This window comes from Chelonia mydas, chromosome 1 (genome assembly GCF_015237465.2).
Source record: "Chelonia mydas isolate rCheMyd1 chromosome 1, rCheMyd1.pri.v2, whole genome shotgun sequence".
Classification (NCBI taxonomy): domain Eukaryota; kingdom Metazoa; phylum Chordata; order Testudines; family Cheloniidae; genus Chelonia; species Chelonia mydas.
In genome coordinates, this window is record NC_057849.1 from 42712289 (window position 1) to 42734109 (window position 21821).

The window sequence follows — 21821 nt, forward strand, 5'->3', positions numbered from 1 at the left end:
CTCAGCAACTAAGCACAGAGTCTGGGAATCAGGGGAACTGAGCTCTATTCCTGTCTCTACAAGGAGCTTAGTGTGTGACAATGGCCAAGTCATAGGATCTACGGCTTCAGTCTCCCATCAATAAAATGAAGATAACCGTGCTTACCCCCTTTCTAAAAGTGTTGTAGATCTGCTGGTGCGATGCGTACAGATTGTTAATTACTTTCATGAATGGTGAATTTCGGACAGTTTCATTGTGAATTAATGTGGGCTTTGGTTCATCACTTCCACAAGGCCAAAGCATGGATGCTTGAAAGGGAAATCTGAACTCTTACTGTGTTGCCTGATTTATAATGTATTTATCTATTTAGAACAATTTACATCTATATAAAATGTAATTGCTAAGATCAACCCACTGAAAATGATGATGTTGCACACTATGGGCCCTCAGGGCAGTGTGTAGGGGAGCACACCCATGGAAATTGCACAGAAAAGGGATGTAGAGTTGAATGGAGGAGAAAAGGCTGCTTGGCTGCTTGCCTGTCTGCAGTATATAGCCACAGGCATCCTCTGTGCTGCAGCTTAGCACAGGGCAAAATCTGCATGCATTTGGGGTGGTGAACTGTGGAAGAATTTATAGGGCAGGTGGTCTGTGCGTTTTTCTCTCAGTAGAAGTGGTCTTAGCTTACATAGCAAAGTCATTTGTGGGTTAATGTAGCAGTTTTTTGATATTAAGTTCTGCTCTGTGACACCCCCAAAGACAAGCACAAGATACATACACAGGTAGTCAAAGATAGAAAACCAACTGAAGACCAGCACATCCACCTGCCATACCACCCATCCTGGGGGGAAGGAAGCTTGGTAGGTGCATAGAGGGATGTCAGTTCTAAAGAATGCAGTATTCAGTTCAGTGTCCTTAGCGTCTTTCCCTTGGCCTTTGTGTCTTAGTAAGGGAACCATGTGGCAGAACAGCAGCCCCTCCAATTCAACAAAATTTTGTAGGTATATTTTCCCATTCCACAGATTTTTACACCAAAGGGAATAACTTGGCCCTATATTTTGGTCCACCAAGGCTGCTTCAATGAAACCATCTTTGTTGCATGACCCATAGTAAATGCAGCACAGAAACTCTTTTAAGAGACTTTAATAGTACACGAGAACCAGAAAAGTGCTGAATCTGCTCCAAATGGCATAATTTCTGCTCTGTAGCAGAGAAACAACTTAACTTCTTGAACAATTTTGACTGAGAACCAAAAGAGAAAGAGAGAGAAGGAAAATAGTGTCTTTGGCTGACAACCAATTTGGATGGATGCCTGATGAGATTTCAGCTGAATTAGAAAGCTCTTAAAAAAAAGACAGGCTAAAATGGCAATAGTGAATCACTGCTGAGCTAGCGGAGTCTGTTGTAATAACTCACACATACCACAAGCTTGTGCTATTTACTTTTGCTTCCTTCCTTCCTTCCTCCCTCTCTTTCCTTCAGCCCATTTTTTTATTACAGCTTGCATTACAATTTAGACAACATGTACTATCTTCTCAGCACTTCTAATTAACAAATATTTCAGCCTGCCATATTACGTTTATGCTAACGTTAAAAGATTAGAAATGACACATATTCAGCAAACAAGGCAAGGACTTAAGATACAATATTTGTTGTCAATTAGAGCAAGGCACCATGACATTTCAGCCATTTTCTGTTGCTGGAATTTTATATATTCCCAGCACATGCATAATCTAGTATCAGCCTCCAGAAATATACAATGAAATCTGCAACAGCAAAATCCCTTATTTGTCAGTCTTTTGTTTGGATATGTCTGCTCCACCTTTTTGGAAGGCAACCATCATTAAGCAGCCAATTTTTGTTGGTCCTTTGAGTGCATCATTGTGTACAATAATTTTAGGTACTAGAAGGAATTGTTCCTTGTAGTCTAAATATTTAATCTGATTATTGTAATAAGAGGGGGGAATCAATACAGGTAGCATTCTGCACTAAATTATTCCCCTGACAATGCAAAATTTATTATAAATAGAGCAAATAGGTAAACTATGAATTCTATTGCAAATAAAATTGATCTCAAACAAATCTATAGATCCTAGCTAATGGTTAGTACTTTAACTGCTTCAAATCAGGTTAGCTCCACTGAAGTCAATGAAGCTATATCACTTTGCACCAGCTGCAGATCTGGCATTTAAAAACTACTCCTCTGATAGCAGCATCAGAACACAGATTTAAATAAGGTGCTAGAAAGACCTACCTTAGGATCTGACACAGGTAATAGAGCTCCGCATACACACTGAGAGAGCAGGGAGTTGACTCGAGTCATTCTATATTTTTGTTTTACATAGTTTCTTTCTTAGAGAAAAACACATCCGAACAGACTTGCAGTGCAACTAGTAAGGCAAAGCATTCATTCCATGACCTTGTACTTTTAGACTAAGGAAAGGACACGTCACATATCATCTCCTAATCTGCTGTTCATACTCCCATCTTGAGCAATAAACCTGTGCAAACAGACTGTTCACGATTTGCAGCACTCCACCCAAAGTACAATAGCAGATCCATATAGTAGTGCTTAATTTCTGTTTTCCAATACATGATGTTAAAGTACGGCTATTTTTAGGCCTAGATATGTAATCGGTAACATAAAGCACTTATACAACAAAAAACATAATCCTCCCAAAACCAAAATCATAATCTCACTCCCACTGGTGATCAGTTACTTGCTAAGTAGTCCCACTGATGTCAGTCAGAGGACTCATACAAGCAATTGCTCACCAGTGGGAATAAAGGATTCATTATCTAGCAGGCAGCCCAAATCCTGCAAGCATAAGTATGAGTGTGACTTTTGACATCAGTGGGATAACTCACGTGTGTGCAGTATGCACAGGACTCAGGCCACTGGGCCCCAGTCCTGGTCTCATTTACACAGGTGCAACTCCACTGACTTCAAAGGTGTTACTCCTGCTTTGTACTAGTATAAGTGAGATCAGATTCACACACATTACTATCATCAGCATTTGTAAAGAGCACGACAGGTGTGCATACTGCTTCATGTATGGTGAAAATCACCCCATGCAGTGCGTCCAGCACACACCTATACACCATTTCAGTACAACTTAAACAACCACCACCTTTGGATGAATTTTAACATTTTAGGGGAATTAAAGGTCTCACTAAGGCTGTGTCACACAGGAGTCTCCAAAATTCTCCTAATGTTGGTCTAGTTCTAAAGCAGCTCCATTAGTGCTAGCAATGGTGGAATCAGTAGTGTTTTGTATTTCTAGTGTAGAGAAGGCTCAAGGCTTTTGTCCTTGCTCAGAGCAGGTCTAGATCACATAATGGTAAGAACACTGGCAGTCGCTCTACACTAGCGCTTGTGGCTAGCACCTGTGGAGAAGGCTAATGTTGGGAAATTTTCAGAAAATCCCTAAAGCAGGCACAGCTTGAGGGAGACCTTAACTCCTTGGGGTGCTGAGGTTTCACCTTCCCACAAAGTTTAAAAACAGAACGTCTTAAAAAGAAAATTAGAGAGTTAGGCTGAAAGATCTGTTCTTGTACAGCAAATACTGTATTCAAATCTGTCCACTCTTCCCTTCCCTCAGCACATCATGTACATCTAAAATTAAACTCTTTGGGGCCTTATATTTCTGTTTACACTGTCAAGTCGCCAGGATTTTCCAAGCACTGTAAAGGATAATAAAAATAAACAAACATAATCACTGTTCAAGCAGAGCTCTAGTTATTTGCACTAAAGTGGAAGAATAAAGGTTGTATGGGGAACTAAACAATGCTTGTAACACTCCATTTATATATATATTTTCACCAATACAGCATTCCTAAAAATGCACCATCCTACATGAACACTTGCTAAGTCAGAGCCAGGTTATTACTTTCTATGACTATGTAATATCTCACTGTTAACCTCTTGTCTGTGGGCTGGCTGATCGCACAGACAGGGGTCAACGTACAGCAGTTCCATAGTTAGGACCTCACTTGCCAATGTCAAACCAATGTATAACTCTACTAACTAAAGTGAAGTTATTACTGCTATAAGTATTATCAGCGTAAACAAGATCAGCATCAGACCTTTAGCAGCTTAAATCTTAGCTCAGCTTTTATAGCTAGATAAGGACCAGCTCTGCAGTCATTCTTTAGGCCTGGTCTACAGTTAAAAGTTAGGTCGACATAGCTACATCAGTCAGGGGTGTGAACCACCCTCTCCCCCACCAAGTACCGTTGCTATGCTGACCTAACCCCAATGTAGATGCAGTTATGTTGACAGAAGAATGTTTCCATCGATGTAGCTGCTATCACTCGCGGAGGCGATGGTCCTACACTGACAGAAAAAAACCCTTCAGTCAGTGTAGGCTGTATCTAGATTACGGGGTTATGCCAGTTTAGCTATGGCACTCTACCAATGCCAGTGTAGTCTCCGTAGTGCAGACATACCCTTAGACAAAACTAGTGACTTCACACATTCAGTCCCGTGCATTGTCTTCTCTGGGAGTTTTGCCCAAATGAGTCCTCTCCTGCTAGATCTGTTGGTGTGATAGAGAGTACTGGTCTACTCTTAAAAGATTTACCAGCATAACTGTCTTTTAGGGGTGTTGCCAGTAAAACACCTACTGTAGACACAGTTGTACTGGTATACAAGTGCCTTATAGCCACATAGCTTATTCTAGTTCCTGAACCAGACTAAGCTATACTAGCATAAGCACTTGTGTACCAGTATAACTGTGTCCATAAGCCCTGAGAACATCAGCAAAGGTCTTTATTGTTACCAGATATGATATTGTGGGGAAGCAGCTAGCTTCCTATTCTCTGAAAGATTAGCCTTTCTTCAATCTTGCTTCAGGTATCATCAGGGTATAAGTTGATTCTCTTTTAAAGTCACATTAGTGATTCCATCAGGATTCAATTTATTACTCAAACATCAAGGTGTATCTGTGAGTTCATTCCCCTTATACTCCATAGCTATTTCTCACTAGAGCATTGAATTAACGGTTCTCAGCCTTATCTGTCTGGCTCCACAAGGAAACTATTACAGCATTCCATTTCAGTATCTCCAGATTTTGACATTTGCTCCATGATGCACTGCTGAAGTTAGCACTGGCTAACACTCTCTTAGGTGATGTCTACAGTAGAGACCTTACAGTGGAATAGCTGTACTGATGCAGCTACGGCACTGTAAGATCTCTCGTGTAGCCGTTCTATGCCAACAGGAGAGCTCTCCCATCGACATAATTAAACCACCCCCAATGAGCAGCAGTAGCTATGTTGGCGGGAGAAGCTCTCGCACGGCCATAGCGCTGTGAACAATACCACTTATGCTGGCGAAACTTATGTCACTCAGGGGAGTGGTTTTTTCACATCCCTGAGCGACATAAGTTTTGCCAACATAAGTGATAGTGTAGACATGGCCTTAGCTGTTTCAAACTCTACCTCTTTCATTTCCAATTTCCTCTTACTTTGATTCCCATGCACATGTAGCTATTCTTTGTACCTTCTAAAATATTGCTGTTTGTGTTGATGAATGTGCGGAGGTTTACAAAGCTAATCAAATGGTACTGTAATGGGGTACACTCACCTCTCGTGAGCTCCCCCTTGGCCAAGTGCGTTTGCCTGCACTCTCTCTCAGATAGTCCCTGCTATGGGATAGAGCAGTGCCCTAGGGCTCCCGCCCTGGAGACAATGTAGTCGCCCTGTGGGGCTTCCTAGTTACAATTCTCCAGCTGGGCCACTATAGTTCAGTTCCCTCTGTGGGTTGCCTCAGTGTCCAGGCCACTTCCTCCAGAGGCTAATGGTGGGGTGGGGGGGACCCAGGCCTGCCCACTACTCCAGGTCCCAGCGCAGGGACCCTGTAGGTAGTAGTCACCTGCTGTGTCCCTTTAACTATGTCACACGGCTTCTCTAATTCCCTGGGCCACTTCCCCGCGGCCCTGTGCCATCTTCACCCTTACCTCAGGGCCATGTCCTAATGGAGTCTCAGCAACTAGCTCAAGGCTCCTTCTCGCTCTCCCTGGCTTCTGGCAGTGCTGCCCTGTCCAAGGTTCTGTAGCTCCATCAGCCAGCCATACCCCAGCCACACCCCAGCCACACTCCTACAGCTCCAGCAAAGAACTGAACTCCCTCTGGCGGCCATACAGCAATTCTTATACTAGGCTGCTGGGCCTTCATTGGCTGTATCCCACACAGCCCCATTAGGCAGCTTGGAGGACCTTCTTCACTGCCCTCTTTTGGGGTGGGGTGTGGCAGGGCCACGAGGCCTCCAGCAGGGAGCATCAGAGGGTCTGGTATACCCCATCACAGGTATTATTAATTGTCAAAGGAAAATTGACTCTGTCTTCGACGGTTTTTCTAGTTGTCAGTCATGATAGCATGAATGTAAATAAATACCTTTAATGTTACAACATAAGGACATAAGAATGGCCATACTGGGTCAGACCAATGGTCCGTCTAGCCCAGTATCCTGTCTTCCAACAGTGACCAATGCCAGATACTTCAAAGAGAATGAACAGAACAGGGAAATGATCAAGTGATCCATCCCCTAACATCCAGTCTCAGCTTCTGGCAATCAGAGCCTAGGGGACAGCCAGCACATAGGGTTGCATCCCTGACCATTTTGGCTATTGATGGACCTATCCTCCAGGAACTTACCTAATTCTTTTTTTAACCCAGTTACACATTTGGCCTTCACAACATCCCCTGGCAATGAGTATCACAGGTTGATGGCATTGTGTGAAGAAGTACTTCCCTTCGTTTTAAACCTGCTGCCTTTTAACAAGACAGCCATCTCCTGTATGCCACCTTATATGACCTAGAGTCATGCTACAGGCAGCCTGTCTCAGTTTTTCATCTTGGACTATGCAAATAAAACGTCACACAGGCTTTATGTGGTCCAAAATACCCCTCCTTGGGGACTGGGTTTATTCATATAAAATGAACTCCACACAGAACTTAAAATCCCAGAACAAAGTCCATCCAAAAGTCCACACAAAACAAAGGTTTCTCTTCCTCCGCCCAGGCATTCCTGCCTGGGGCCTTTCCTGCTTTGGCAGGCCACTCCCAGGCTTTATTCTCTGCTAGAATCCACTCACTTCTAGCACTCTCTGATCCTTGATCATTCCCCGCATTTTCCTGCTGCCCTTTACAGAGGAATTAGCTGTCCTTCATCAGGCCCCATCAGGTTCCTAACACAGTACAGGTGTGACTCCTTAGTAAACAGGGTTGACCAGCCCCAGGCCTTCCAGCCTTACAGGCATGCCACCCTGTTACAGTCCCTCAAGTTTTTAGGTAGAACAAGAATTTCAAGAAGTGTAAAGCATATCCTATATGACCTAACCAGTCACAAACTAATTTAAAAGTTATAATGGACTGGGCCTTTAGCCTTAGTATTTTCATTGAAAAGGTTATTTAAAAATAAAAATAATCAGCATCATTTTTCTAACTTTCAGGGAAGCTAGAGATAAAAATCTAATAATGCCTATGTAAAAAACCAAAGATTAATTTCTGACGGCAACTTATAAGCAGGTTTAGTAAACTAAACTGAAGATAAAACTGCTGACTGAGAGTGGGTAACAAACAGATGAGAGCAGTTTGAGAAGTTTCAAAACTGAATGTTTTCACTGAAAACTTGCAGTAGATAATCCTTCACATCCTCACGTACATGACAAAAGGCTTACAGCAGACACTCATGTACTGTACAAACCAACAGAAAAAAAACCCAAATGTTATTTTATGTAGTTACCTGATAGTTCTGATCACTAAAGACACACTAAAATTCGTATTTAAGTTATGTGTCAAAATGTATGAACCTTCTTATTCCCACAAACCCATTGTGATAACTGCTGACTATTTAAGTACTCAATGTTCCTGTGGAGTCTGAGAGCTGACAAATACTAAGAAGTCAATAGTAATGTCAGAATAGGTTTTAAAAGCCATATGCCCCGGCACAATGTACATGAACATGTGGAAACAATGTGGTCATAAATAATTTTATCATCTACACTTATCAGTGAAAAGGTCAGATAAAGTGTCTCCACCCAGTTAAATTACAGGAGCTAACCTTTGCTCTTTTTCTTGTTGCTAAACAATGGCAGGAAACTTTAGCTGAAGCTCACACACATTATCACTGCTCGTTAAGGTCACAACTGTCATTTTATATTTGATGGACATGATTAATAGTTTATTTACAAAGGAGTAAAGGGTCGCAGATATAATCAAACTGACTACTGTGCAGGTTTTCAATTTCAGAAAACACAAAGCTGCTGCATTCTTTCAAAATTTCAGGAGCAACAATCATTCCTACAATAAGCCTGAAATGATACCAGTGCCCAATAACTCACAGTTGACTAGGTCTGGAAGACAGGCAATTTTCACTAGATTTTAGTGTTGGCATAGTCAATATACCAATTGTTACCATAAAGGTGAGTATTTTTTACTTTAGACAGAAACTACAACAATCAAGATTTTGTTTGCATCTTTTACCATGATTTAATCATCCGCATTAAACATTCCCATTTCATACACAGGATAAAAGGGTTCAGGTTTCCCTTATGGTTAAATGCAACTCCCACAAGCATATCCTTTCTCTCCCCTCCCAACTCTCCACCACCAGTACTGTCATTTAAAACAAGGAAGGCTTTTAAAGCACGGGAATGAAATCGGTCTTTCCTAGGAAGTGCAATCAATATGTGATTTAATCTTTAGGATCCACCCACCATATGTGTGGAGAGGGGTTCTGGGGGGGGCGGGGAAAGAGTGTTTAGCTGAACACAGAGATCAAATTCTACTCTTAGGGTTTGGCTACATTAAAAATGTTTTGCACTGGTTTAATTGCTAGTCATGCTTATGAAAGCACAGTGAAGAAAATGGGGTTGCACGCAGTGCTTAATTTGTCATGAAAGAGGTGCTGGGGCTAGGGTGACCAGACGTCCAGATAAAATTGGGACTGACCCAATATTTAGTTGTTTGTCCCGCGTCTCGACCAGTCTATGGTTGGGATGCTGGAGTGGACTGGTCACCCTAGCTGGCAGGCTCCCTACCTAGCTCTGCACAGCTCCCGGGAAGTGGCCACCAGGACCCTGCAGCCCCCAGGCACAGGGGCAGCCATGTGCTGCACCCGCCATGAACGCCGGCTCTGTCGCGGGCGATGGGAGCTGTGGGGGCGGGGCGCAGACCTCCCTGGCCAACCCTGACCCTAGGAGCCAGAGGGACCTGCCGGCCGCTTTCCAGGAGCTGCCCCAGATAAGCGCTGGCGGGACCCAGCTCACGCCTGGTACCTCTGGCTCCTAGGATCAGGAGTGGCTGGGGGCATTGTGCGCTACCCACAAGTCCTGCCCCCGCAGCTCCCATTGGCATGGTTCCTGGCCAATGGGAGCTGCAGAGCCAGGACCTGTAGCAGACGCAGTACGTGGAGACCCCCCTGGGTGCTGCTGACCCCAGGAACCAGAAGGACCTGCCAGGTGCTTCCTGGGAGCTGCCCCAGGTAAGTGCCGCCGGGACACGGATCTTCCCCTCCCCCACTACCCAGTGCCCTTCCCCACAGCCCCACCACCACAACTACACAGTGCCCCACACAGGTCCCCACTACCCAGCACCCCAACACACAAATCTCCTCTACTGCCCAGCACCCCCAACAGGCCCCCCAGTGCCTAGCACACCAAAACACACAAACCTCCCGCACTGCGGCACTGCCCTCAATCCCCTCACAGCCCAGCACCACACCACAGACCTCTCGGACACTCACTCCCCCACGCCCTGCCCTGGCCGCACTCACCACCCCTGCTGGGAGGTGAGGTGACTGTCAGCTGGGCTGAGCCAGCAGCATGGCCAGGGCCTGTCCCGCAGGAAATCACTCTGGCCCCTTGGGAGCAGCGCAATCAGCCAGGCCAGGGCCTGCCCTCACCCCTGCCAGGCTCCCTCAGGACCCACTTGCCTAGAGGGGCCCAGCCAAGCCCCCCCACAGTGGCCGAGACTGACCCCACTTCTGCACTGGTCCCAGGTGGCTCGGCTCTGGGGAGTCAGGCAGGGCCCCACAGGGGGCGGGCATCAGAAACTGTCTGGAGCTGCAGCTACATTGGGGTCTGGTCAGGGCAGAGAGGAGCCAAACAAAACCACCACTCACTGCATGGCATGCAGAAGACAGGCTGTTCTGTATGGATCCGGATTCACCAGCTCTCTGGGGACACACACAGCAACCACCACACCTGATTGTGTGTGTGTGTGGCACACATGCACCCTGAGGTGCTGGGATGGATGGACAGCTCCAGGAAGGAGCCCCAGCCCACATAGTCACCAGTATACGTCCAAGGAAAGAAATAGGTTGGGGAGGAATAAAGCCTGTGGGTGTAGGGGGGAGAGAAAACTCCAAGAGGGGACAGTGTGAAAAGCACAGGGAGGCAGGGAATGGAGCCCAGGAAGCGGGGAGCCCTGAGAAGGGGGTCGCCTGCTGGAGCCCATGAATTTAGGAGGCTGGAGCCCATGAAAATGGGGGGCCCACCGGGGGTGCTGCAAAGGGGGGATGGAGCCAATTGGGGTGGGGGAAGCTGGAGCCCCCGAAGCAGGGGATGGAGCCTATGGGGGGCAGAGTCTGCGGGGTGCTGGCTGTGTGAGGCAGCTGGGGGAGAGGAGCAGTCCTCCCCACACATGGACTGCCGTGGGTTCTGAAGCTCTGAGGCTCATACCGCTGCTGCCTTTTGCCAGTGGAGTCTCATTCGCTCTGGGAGGGGGAAGGCTGCCTGCTGTGTGCACATTTGAACCTCGCCCCCTCCTCGGTGCATGCCCCCACGCTGCCGCCAAGGGCCTCGTGCCGGCACCTCGGAGTGCACACGCACCGGGAGTGTAGCAGAGCGTGCTCAGGCTACTAATGCTCCAAGGGCAGGAGTGAGCTCTGCACCGAGTGTCCTGGCCCCCTGTGCAACAAGCAGAGGGGGGGAGGGGTCAGGGGACAGAGAGGAAACAGCGGCTTTGGTGGGGCCTGGGACCGCTGCGCAAGCTGAGCAGGCCACACCAAGGCCCCTTCTGAGTGTGGGCCTGACGTCACTGAGTTGCCATTGTAAAGCTGGTACTGGAAAGAGCTGCCCTTTACTTGAGGCTGGAAACAAAAGTCACGCTTCAATTCAGCTGTCATCTGCCAGCTCTTTGCAACCAGGCTTAGTGCTGCACTGGATCCAAACGTGCTCTTGGCAAAGGAGCTTTGGGATCCGACTGATCCAAAGTGAACTGAAGTCGCCTATTTATTTTAAGGGGCGGGGCAGCACCCCCAGAAAACTCTGCCATCCAGGAGACTCACTCTGCAACGACAACAGAGAGGAAAACCCACCCCAGCTGCTGACCCTCAGCCCAGCCCCAGGGCTGAAGTGCTCCAATGGCTCTCAGCACCCAGGGCTCTGCACTCGGGGTGCTCTTAAGAAGGGCTGGGCAGGGTAGCTCGTAGGGAGCCACGGCTAGCAGAGCCGAGCAGGGAGTCCCCCGCAGCCGGCTCTGTGGATGAAGTGGAAGGGCTAGAACTGCTGGCTCTGAAATTAGACGCGGCTCTGAGTTCAATGGGGGAGGTGGCTAGAATTGGAGTTGCCATTTCCAAGCTCTTCTTTCCCCACCTCTTTTTGCCCAGGGGAGGCGGGAGTAGGTGCCCTGCAGAGGTAATAGCTGCATCCTCCCCTCAGCAGAGTGTGTGCAGACCAGCCCACCTAGCTCATGGCGGAGCCAGGGAAAGGAGGTGCCTAGCCATGCCGGGGGCAGGGCTGTGGCTAGAGCTCTGCAAATGCTGATTCCGTCCAGGGCAGGCTGGGGCTGAGCACAGTTATGCTGCTGCACAGGTCACTTTACCCACACTTGGGAGCAGGAGCTGCACCTGGGGGTGTGCCTCTGATTGATGTATGACCAGGACACCATTTGTCCCGATAAAATTTAGGTAAAATTAGGTAAAGTTTAGGTAAAATCAGGTAAAATTTAAAACTTGGTTGTGAAATAGACAATTAGTCGATTGGGGATGTCCTATTTGTTAAACCCAATTGCACTCTGTTATCTGCTGGAAGTTTTGGTTTTCAGGTTGTTTTCAGGTGTAACACAATTTAACGTAGGGATATGTAGTTTACAGTTCTGAACCACAGTGCGTACCATAGCACAAACTACAGTGGGCGCGTAACAACACAGAAGAAGCACAGAGACTACGCGGTTCTTTTCAGTTGCTAGCTATCTAGCTAACGGTCTTCCGCCAAAAACCCCGCCCAAAACGGCACTGGCAAGTGAGGAGCCAACTACCAAAAAACAAAAAAAAGACAGTGCAGATACAGGACAGAATGGGAAAACACTTACACCCAGATTCAGAAATCCTATGAGTGTGATTCAAAAGCCTTTCGTAAAGCCTGCAGGAAGGAATTTAGCATTCACCGTGGCGGTGAGTCTGATGTTAGGCATCATGCCAATTCAAAAAATCATGAACAAAACACCAAGACTCCCAAGAGCAATACTCTGGTCTCAAATTTTTTCAGCAGCCAAAGGTCATTGCTGCTGAGCTAACTCAAGTTTACCACACAGTACTCCATCAGCACTCCTATTGCCCGTGTGTCTGTGATCTGAAATCGGCGCCTATCTTGTATCCAGATTCAACGATTGCGAAGCAGATCAGCTGTCACCGAACTAAAGCAGAGGCACTGATCAAAAACGTGCTGTTGCCGCTCTCGACAGAATTTTCAAAAGCCCTCAGCAAGCCAGACGATCCCGATTTCTCAGTTGCCACAGACGCATCTAACCGTGTAGGCAGCACAGTGGCCTCAATAGGCCAGACAGGAAACTGCGTGCAGCAACTCCGGGAGTGCTTGTGTTTAGCTGTGAGGTCACAGGAGCCCCTTAAAAATTACCTGGAATTGCAACTCTTCAGAACTTCACAATCAGCTGAACCCAAACCTCTGACAGCCAGGAAATGAAGAGTTAAGGCACGCACCGACCCTGCAACGCAACCTTATCTGTCCCCCTTGGAGCTGGAAATAGCCACTGAGAATGGTTTGGTACTATCGATGCCATATGTAGATATGAAAGAGGATGATGAGAAGGTGCTATTGTTTGTGTTGTGTTCGAAAGGTAACTGCAGTATTTATCTGCACATGCTCTGGCTGCATTCACTGGGTTACGTGTAGCTGTACTGAATGGTGGAGGAATTAGTTGGAGCGGGTTGGAAGAGATGTTAGTGTGCTATGAGAACAGGCGTGCACACCTTGAGAGATCAAGTTTGCCTCATTTCAGCAGTGCGTTCTGTAGGCTGTATCAGTAGAGGTGCGCTGATTGTCAGCTGTCTAGTGGCATGCATGGCTGTGGTCTCTATGGTTAACAACAGGTAAATGAAGGCAGTGTCTCAGAAAGGACCTTTGGGCAAAAGTGAAGGGGTGGTAAAATTTTGCGAGTCTAAGGTGGTTTGTGTGAAGTAGACTCAGTGTTTGAGTGTAGGCTGCTCCTGTTTGCCATGCTTGACATAAACCCAAAGTTTGCCTTTGCACAGAGGAGTCAGACTTTCTCTTACAGAGCTCGTATGCTCTATTCCCCAGTGGCCTGTAGCATCTGTATGGGTAGTTCTAGTAGCTGTGTTATTGGTGTGTTGGGCATTGCTCAGAGAGGGAGGAGTTCAGATTGCATTGTGGGCGTGGTGTGCACCTTAATTATTCATTTCCTGGTAGTCAGATGTTCGTTCAGGGGAACTAGACATTGTGGAAGGGCATAAGACACCACCGCGCAACCTTAACTGCTTTAATGAAGATTTTTGTAAGTAAATTTCCTAGGTGGTGTTGCTGTGGTGATGATTTCTTTGTTTTACAGAAAAAGACCTTATATTGGTAGGGGATAGTGTTGAGATAGGGAAGTATAATTATTATGGGGGTTTCTTGGTGAAAATGAGGCTAGATAACAGATGCTATTTGGTTCATAAATGGTCCTACCACCGCCGGCACACTTTGTTATCATTTAATGGTGATAATGGTCATACTATGGAATTTTTTTTATTATTATTTTTAACATGGAGATGCTCACTGGGTCGGGAGAGGAAACACAGACATGGGTTATTTCAAAATATATTGAACATTTTATTGCATGTAGGTTACCCTAACTTTAAACAAGTGAAAGGAGAACAGTATCTTTCCTTCTCAACCAAGGCCTTTGCCCCATTGTCCCATGCAGCATATAGGCCCCCCGCCCCCCACTGGCATTTCTACATCCCTTCCATTCCCCATCCTTGCATCTGCAGCTACAGCTGACTCTTAGTAGAATAGGAGGCTAAGGGCTTGTCTACACTGGCACTTTACAGGACTGCAACTTTCTCGCTCAGGGGTGTGAAAACACCCCCCCCCTCCACCAACTGCTGCAATTTTCAGCGCTGTAAAGAGCCAGTGTAGCTGCACTCCCAGCACTGGTAGCTATTCCCCTTGTGGAGGTGGGTTTTTTAGAGCACTAGGAGAGCTCTCTCCCAATGCTAGGCCGCGACTACACAAGCCACTTTAAAGCGCTGCCACAGCACTGCTTTAACGTTGCCAGTGAAGACGTGCCATAAGAGAGGTATGAAGTGGCCCAGGAGAGGAATACAGCCTGAAACAGCAGCTCTGAGAGGTGCGAACTGTTTCATGCATCTCAGCTGATGTTTCCATCCTCCCTCCTTGGGGTAGATCTACAGTGGGCCACTGAACACATCAGTGTAGACATTACCTATGCTGATGGGAGGGATAATCCCTCCCATCAGCATAGGCATTCCACATCCATGAGAGATGGGTAGCTAGATTGACAGAAGAATTCTTCTGTCAATCTAGCACTGTCTACAGTGGGGGTTAGATCATCTTACCTACACCCCTGAGCGATGTAGATAAGCTGACAATTTTCTCCTGTAGATGAGGCCTTGGCTTCAGCAATGTGGTTGGCTGTTATGAGCTGCAAACTACAATCTCAGCGCTGTATGCTATACCACACACTGAACATGTGCATTCCACTCCTCACTCATCTATGCATTGTGTGTGTGCCTGTTCTATGCCATAAGCTTGCCTGTTCTCAGCTCCCTAACTCCTCTCTGCACTGTGTGCCTGTTCCATGCACTGAACATGCTCATTCCCAGCTAATTGCTTTGACAATACTTGTAAAGCAAAGTCAGAGTCTGCACACAGGATTTAGAGCACTTTAAAGTATTGCTCTTAAACCAGAAATGTTGGTTTCAGGGCAAGACTTCCAAAAGGAGCCACTGTTGAATGCAGGTGGAGAGCAACTGGTGTGCACAGCACATGCTCTCTCAAAGCTGCCAAGGGTAGGGCTCAAAGCCACAGTGCCTGGGTGCAGCTCAAGTTCAATAACCACAACATGTCACCTTGAGCCTCCCAGTCACTGTGACAACAGACTGCCTGCAAATCTTCTAGCTGTGAACGGAGTCTTGTCTTGCTACACATGTGCATTTCACTCTCTTAGGTAGATCTATGCTGCAGCAGCTAAAGTGACACAGCTGTGTGCTACCACTGTAGCATAGACGTTTCCTACATCAAGGGAAGAGGTGTTTCTGTTGATATACATAATCCACCTTTCTGAGACGTGGTCGGTAGGCAGGCAGAATAATTCTTCCATCTACAGTGAGGATTAGATTGACCTAACTACAGCGCACGGGGTGTGAAATTTTTCACAGCCCTTAGCAATGTAGCTAGGTCAATCTACATTTTAGGTGTAGACCATGCCTTAGGCATGACTCGTATGTGCCAACCTGGAGGATTAGAGCCATGGTTTGAACCCCAAATGTGTACAATAAAACATTAGAAGAACAAGGTGATTTTGTAAACAACTGATTTTGGAGGGGGCTATATCTCAGGAGCCAATTGCTCAGATGACTACAACTTTGGGTCACTAACCCTGTCCTGCACCCTCATGAGGCACAGCAAATTTCAGCACAGTCCAAGTCAGCACGTGGATTTTAGAGCACATAGAATAGTTAACCTGTAGACAAAAAGCATCACTCAACCTTAGTTACACAGAGCTGCAATTGCTATATTTTAGATTTATAATTCTTCATTGTCCTGCAGGTAGAGCACTGTGCTTGGATTATAATAAAGTTGATGTACAGTTTCCCTAAATTACCACTAAGGCTGCTTAAATGGAGTAGTTTGTGCTGTCATGCTTGTGGTAAACAGAGCCTATGCATCAGAGAGTTTGGTCTCCTCTGCTGTGACAAATTTAGAACAGCAACTAATTTCAGCAACTTCAGTGGTATGTGTGAGTCCACAATCAAGCCAGTAAAGTGCTGTATGTCTGTTACAATTTATAATAATGTGTGCATCTTAGAATAATAGAATTGTAGTACTGGAAGGGACCTCGAGAGGTCATCTAGTCCAGTTCCCTGCACTCGTGGCAGAACTAAGTATCTTCTAGATAGACCATCCCTCACAGGTGTTTGTCCGACCTGCTCAAAAAAATCTCAAGGGATGAAGATTCCATAGCCTCCCTAAGCAATTTATTCCAGTGCTTAACCACTCTGACAGGAAGTTTTTCCTAATGTCCAATCTAAACTTCCCTTGCTGCAATTTAAGCCCATTGCTTCTTGCCCTATCCTCAGAGGTTAAGGAGAACAATTCTGCTCCCTCCTCCTTGTAACCACCTTTTATGTACTTGACAACTGTTATGTCCCCTCTCAGTCTTCTCATCTTCAGACTGAACAAACCCAAGTTTTTCAATCTTCCCTCATAGGTCATTTTATCTAGACCTTTAATCACGTTTATTGATCTTCTCTGGACTTTCTCCAATTTGTCCACGTTTCCTGAAATTCAGACCCTAGAACTGAACACAATACTCATGCTGATTAGGCCTCAACTGGGAGTAGAGCAGCATTCCCTCTTGTGTCTTGCTAATACATCACAGAATGAGGTTTGCTTTTTTTGTAACAGTGTTACATGGTTGACTTATATTTAGCTTGTGATCCACTATGACCCCCAGATCCCTTTTAGCAGCACTCCTTCCTAGGCCGTCATTTTCCATTTTGTATGTGTTCAACTGACTCTTCCTTCCTAAGTGGAGTGCTTTGCATTTGTCCATATTGAATTCCATCCTGTTTTCTTCAGATCATTTTGAATTTTAATACTGTCCTCCAAAGCACTTGCAGTCCCTCCCAGGTTGGTATCATCTGCAAACTTTATAAGTGTACTATCTATGCCATTATCTAAATCATTGATGAAGATATTGAACAGAACTGGACCCAAAATTGATCCCTGTTTGACCGCACTCGATATGCCCTTCCACCTTGACTGTGAACCACTGTAACTACTCTCTGGGAACTGTTTTCCAACCAGTTATGCACCCACCTTATAGTAACTCCATCTAGGTTGCATTTTCCTAGTTTGTTTATGAGAAGGTCATGCAAGACAGTATTAAAAGCCTTACTAAAGTCAAGATCTACCATATCTACCGATTTTCCCTCCCTCCGCCCCCTCCAAGAAAACTATTACGTTGGTTTGACATGATTTGTTCTTCCATGGTGCTAGTTACTTATCACCATATTATCTTCTATTTGTTTGCAAATTGATTGCTTAATTATTTGCTCCATTATCTTTCCGGGTACTACAGTTAACCTCATTGATCTGTAATTCCCCACGTTGTCCTGATTTCCTTCTTATAGATGGACACTATATTTGCCCTTTTCCAGTCCTCTGGAATCTTTCCCATTTTCCATGACTTTTCAAAGATAATCGCTAATGGCTCAGATACCTCCTCAGTCAGCTCCTTGAGTATTCTAGAAAACAGGCGCAGACTTCCAATTGTCCTGCGGGGGACTCGACCCCCACTCCATCCCTTCCCCCAAGCTCCCACACCCGCCACTTCCCATCCTGCCACCAGCCCTGCCCCCATTCCACCACTTCCTGTAATGCCCCTCTCCTGCCCTGCCTCTTCCCGCCCCCTTCCCCAAGCACGCCCCATCCCCGCACCTCCCCCTCCCTCCCACATGCCACGGAACAGCTGGTAAAGTGGGTGGGAGGCACAGGGAGGGAGGGGGACAAGTTGACTGGCAGAGCCGCTGACAAACAGGAGGCACTGGTGGGGGAAGGGGAGAGATTGGCTGCCAGTGGGTGCTAAGAACCTGCTAATTTTTTTCCGTGGATGCTCCAGTGGGGACTTGAAGACATCGGACTTGTCGAAGTAATTTTTAACTTGTTCTTTCCTTATTTTAGCCTCTGATCCCACCTCATTTTCCACTGGCATTCACTATTGCTATAAACCTTTTTGGTGAAAACTAAAACAAGTCATTTAACACTTCTGTCATTTCCACATCTTCCATAGGGTTCATCTTTAGGGAGGCCAAGAGCATTGGAAATATTCCAAACACATCATCATACTTAATCATACACAGATGCCAGCCAAAAGAAAAAATGTCTGCTACAAGTGCTACAGAAAAGCATAATGCACAGGAAACTAGATCTCAGCAAGGGCAGCAAAATCCTGGTATCTGGGGGGAATTTAGGTCTTGTCTACGCACAAAAACGTCACCAATTTAACTAAATAGATTTAGTTACATTGATGCAATCCTCTTGTGTGGACACTATTAAGTCACTCTCAGTTATAGCTGAAAAAACTGACTTAAGCTGATTTAAGTGTCCCTACAGGGAAGCTGTGCCAATTAGTTAAATCAGGACAATCTGCAGGTGTAGACAAGGCCTTAATTTTCAGTTCTAGTCACAGATATAGATTAACAAAGTTTCATGGAGTTTATTTGCTAGTTCTCTGATAAGTACTTACTAATTGACTGAGTAGGGCAACTAAGGCCTAATCTACACCTAAAAATGAGATCAACCTAGCTGCACTTAGGGCTCTGAAAAATTTCACACCCTGTGAACATAGGTCAACAGAAACCCCGCTATAGATGAGCTAAATTGATGGAAGAATTCTTCTGTCAACCTAACTACCCTCTCTCAAAGAGATGGATTAACTACATTGACAGAAAAACCCCTCGGTCAATACAAGAAGCAGCTATACTATGGTGTTATTGTAGTGTAGAAATATCCCAACACTAGTCTATTTGACCTTTAAACAACTTTTGCCAGTCCTCTGAAAACGAGAAAGCTAAAAAGAACACAGGAGTCAGCTGAGTTTAAGAGAAACAAGGTGCTCAGATCGGACATGTAGAGACACCAAGGAAGTCTCTTCCATTAAGGGACAGATCCTGCAAACCCTTGCTCACATAACTACTCTGTTTTTAGTACTACAGTTGATCTACATTAGCCCAAACATGAGTTGCCCCTCAGTTTGGTTGGAAGTACTTGGGTAAGGACTGCCAGGAGTAGGCGTTTGCAGGATAGCCCTTACTGCCCACCGATCCACGAAACACAGTGGACATCTGTAGTGAAATCGACACAGATACATGCTCTAGGGAGTACCCAAAACAAGAAAAAGAGAGATTGCCTCATAACCTTCTGCTTCCTGAATTTAGTAGCTGAGTAGGGCCCCAATTCTTCATGCTGATCTGCACAGGCTGACATTTGAGTTCAAGGGGCTCCTCCCAGGTGCAAGAGTTCGCCTCTGCAGAACAGCTTGTAGTCTCATGGCTTAGATCACCCGTAACTCACTGCAAGCAAAAACACATTTGGGGAAAGTGCGCTATGTCCTTGTCACCCAACTTATGGGAGAAGGAAACAATCAGGTGCTGGAAAAGGAAGAGAAAGAACAACAGATCCAGAAAAGGCTGTAGCAAAGCTATGAGCAATAGTGCTAGTAAGTATGATGATGCAGATTTGTCTGTTAGAAGACAAATAGATTATCCAAGTAGGTATCTCATTCCCTCTGCCCCATATCAAGGCAATTCCTCAACGTAAAACTATCCATTGAGGTGTTTTGACCTCCCTAAAAGGTATACCCAAACCCTTTAGGTAACAAGCATTTAGGTAACTTTCAGGGGTTTATCTCAAACTAACTTACCTAAGAACAGCTTGGGGCCTGAGGCAAAGGAACAGGTCAATTATGCTTAAATAGTCTACCTAAGTTTCAGACTAGACTATATTAGATATAGGCCTGTACCACGAAGTTAGAATCTGGATATGAACTTTCCCCAAATTTGCTGGGGCTCTGTGGGTTTTGCCTGGGCGCATCTCTGTTCAGCATGATGTATATTGTATATTTAATTGTGATCACAGAATCCTAATGGATGCATTGCATAAGTGTACAGATAAGATACAGTGAAATTCTGAACCTTTGGAGGCTTGCCCATCAGCGTGTTGTATTTATCATTAGGACTCCATCCTAAGATTTGTCTGCTTGTGCTATCCAAAGTTACATCTTAAATGATAGCTTATTCTGAATGCTCTAAAACTGCCACACGGGCATTTTGTTGGGGGTGGGGGTGGGGGGGGGAGGAGAATGCAATGCTGTAATGGACAGGTAGAAAGCAAAGCCAAGAAGGAATCCTAGTCAAAAGTTCAAACCAGCGTGATGCCACGTGGCATTCAGGGTAGAGCCTATTGGCTGAATAAGCACAGATTTAAAGTATTTCTGACATCTGAGGAGACTGTAAACTTGGGCACAAAGCTAATGCCATAGCTCCACTCTGCTGGGAAACGTGGAGGACAGGAAAGAGGAACAAAGCCTTCCAAAGGAATAAGAGGAAGAAAGCAGAGCATGTTCTCTCTTCCATGGCAACTCAGGGATTATCTACACTGACTGGTTTCAGAGTAGCAGCCGTGTTAGTCTGTATTCGCAAAAAGAAAAGGAGTACTTGTGGCAGCTTAGAGACTAACAAATTTATCTGAGCATAAGCTTTTGTGAGCTACAGCTCACATCCGATGAAGTGAGCTGTAGCTCACGAAAGCTTATGCTCAAATAAATTTGTTAGTCTCTAAGGAGCCACAAGTACTCCCTTTTCTTTCTACACTGACTGTAGCACTTAGTGAAGACACATTATCTATGCTGATGAGAGAGCTTCTCCAGCCAGCGTAAGCAAACCTCGTCCCCGAGAGGCAGTAGCTATGTCGACAGCAGAAGCCCTCCCATTGACATAGCATTGTCTACACCAGAGGTTAGGCCTGTATAACTATTTCACTCAGGAGTGCAGAAAATCCACACCGTGAGCGATGTAGTTATACCAACATAAGTTGGTAGTGTAGACCAAACCTCGGAGTGGCTACGATTTTATGGCTCTGGATGCAGTGAGGAGTAGATAGGAATAGAAGGGAAGAGAAAGTTTCCACTCACCCTGGAGGGCACGTTCCACTCATTATTTGTATCCAGCTATCCACCAAGTTAACACTGCTCCTTGCATTATTAGCTCCCACTCCATGCCTGTATCCTTCTCACAGAGACAGGAACATTTCTTTTGTGCAGGCATGGGCATGGATGCCCTGAGGCTAAGAGGGCTATTAGTCAGAAACTCCATTAGATTTTCCTGGGTTCTTCATCTGCCTCTCGTGGCTATTACCATCTGATATGTCTCAAAATACACAACTACCACTAGTGCAGGGTGTGCATTTCAGTTTAGACAACTGAAGGAGGAGATAAACTGCAAAGAAAATTCACAGAAGTACTTTACAACCTCATGGGTAAAAGTCATAGTCAATATTAACACCAAGATTTGGTTATTTTTAGGTAAGTGTCAGAAAACAGGACATAATGCAATATTAAATATAATTTAGTAATAACCTGTATGACTGATGTACACACACATTGAAACCCACGTCTTTACAGCAGTGCAAAGTTATTTTGGGAGGGGAAGGCAGGAGTTTGGATTCAGTGCTTGATGATGTCATTGTTATAGTTCACCACTAGATGGCAGCTAGGTAGCATTAATTCTGTCATTTAACTGCTACATATTAGTTTCCAGGAACTGCAACTGACATACATAAACATACATTAG

The 21821-nt window shown here is 45.6% G+C and overlaps 1 protein-coding gene across 10 annotated transcripts in view; it reads right to left on the bottom strand.

The window, feature by feature from the left end:
* The window catches only part of SPATA13 (spermatogenesis associated 13), a 122307-nt gene that overhangs the window by 50568 nt on the left and 49918 nt on the right, over positions 1–21821 (bottom strand). The window contains exon 1 of one of the 10 annotated variants that reach the window (XM_043530907.1): positions 2235–2374. The exons of the other annotated variants lie outside the window; for them this stretch is intronic. Coding sequence (XP_043386842.1) covers positions 2235–2303 — 69 coding nt within the window. The 5' untranslated portion in view covers positions 2304–2374. Of the gene's footprint in view, positions 1–2234; positions 2375–21821 lie in introns of those variants that run through there. 10 annotated transcript variants of the gene reach the window in all.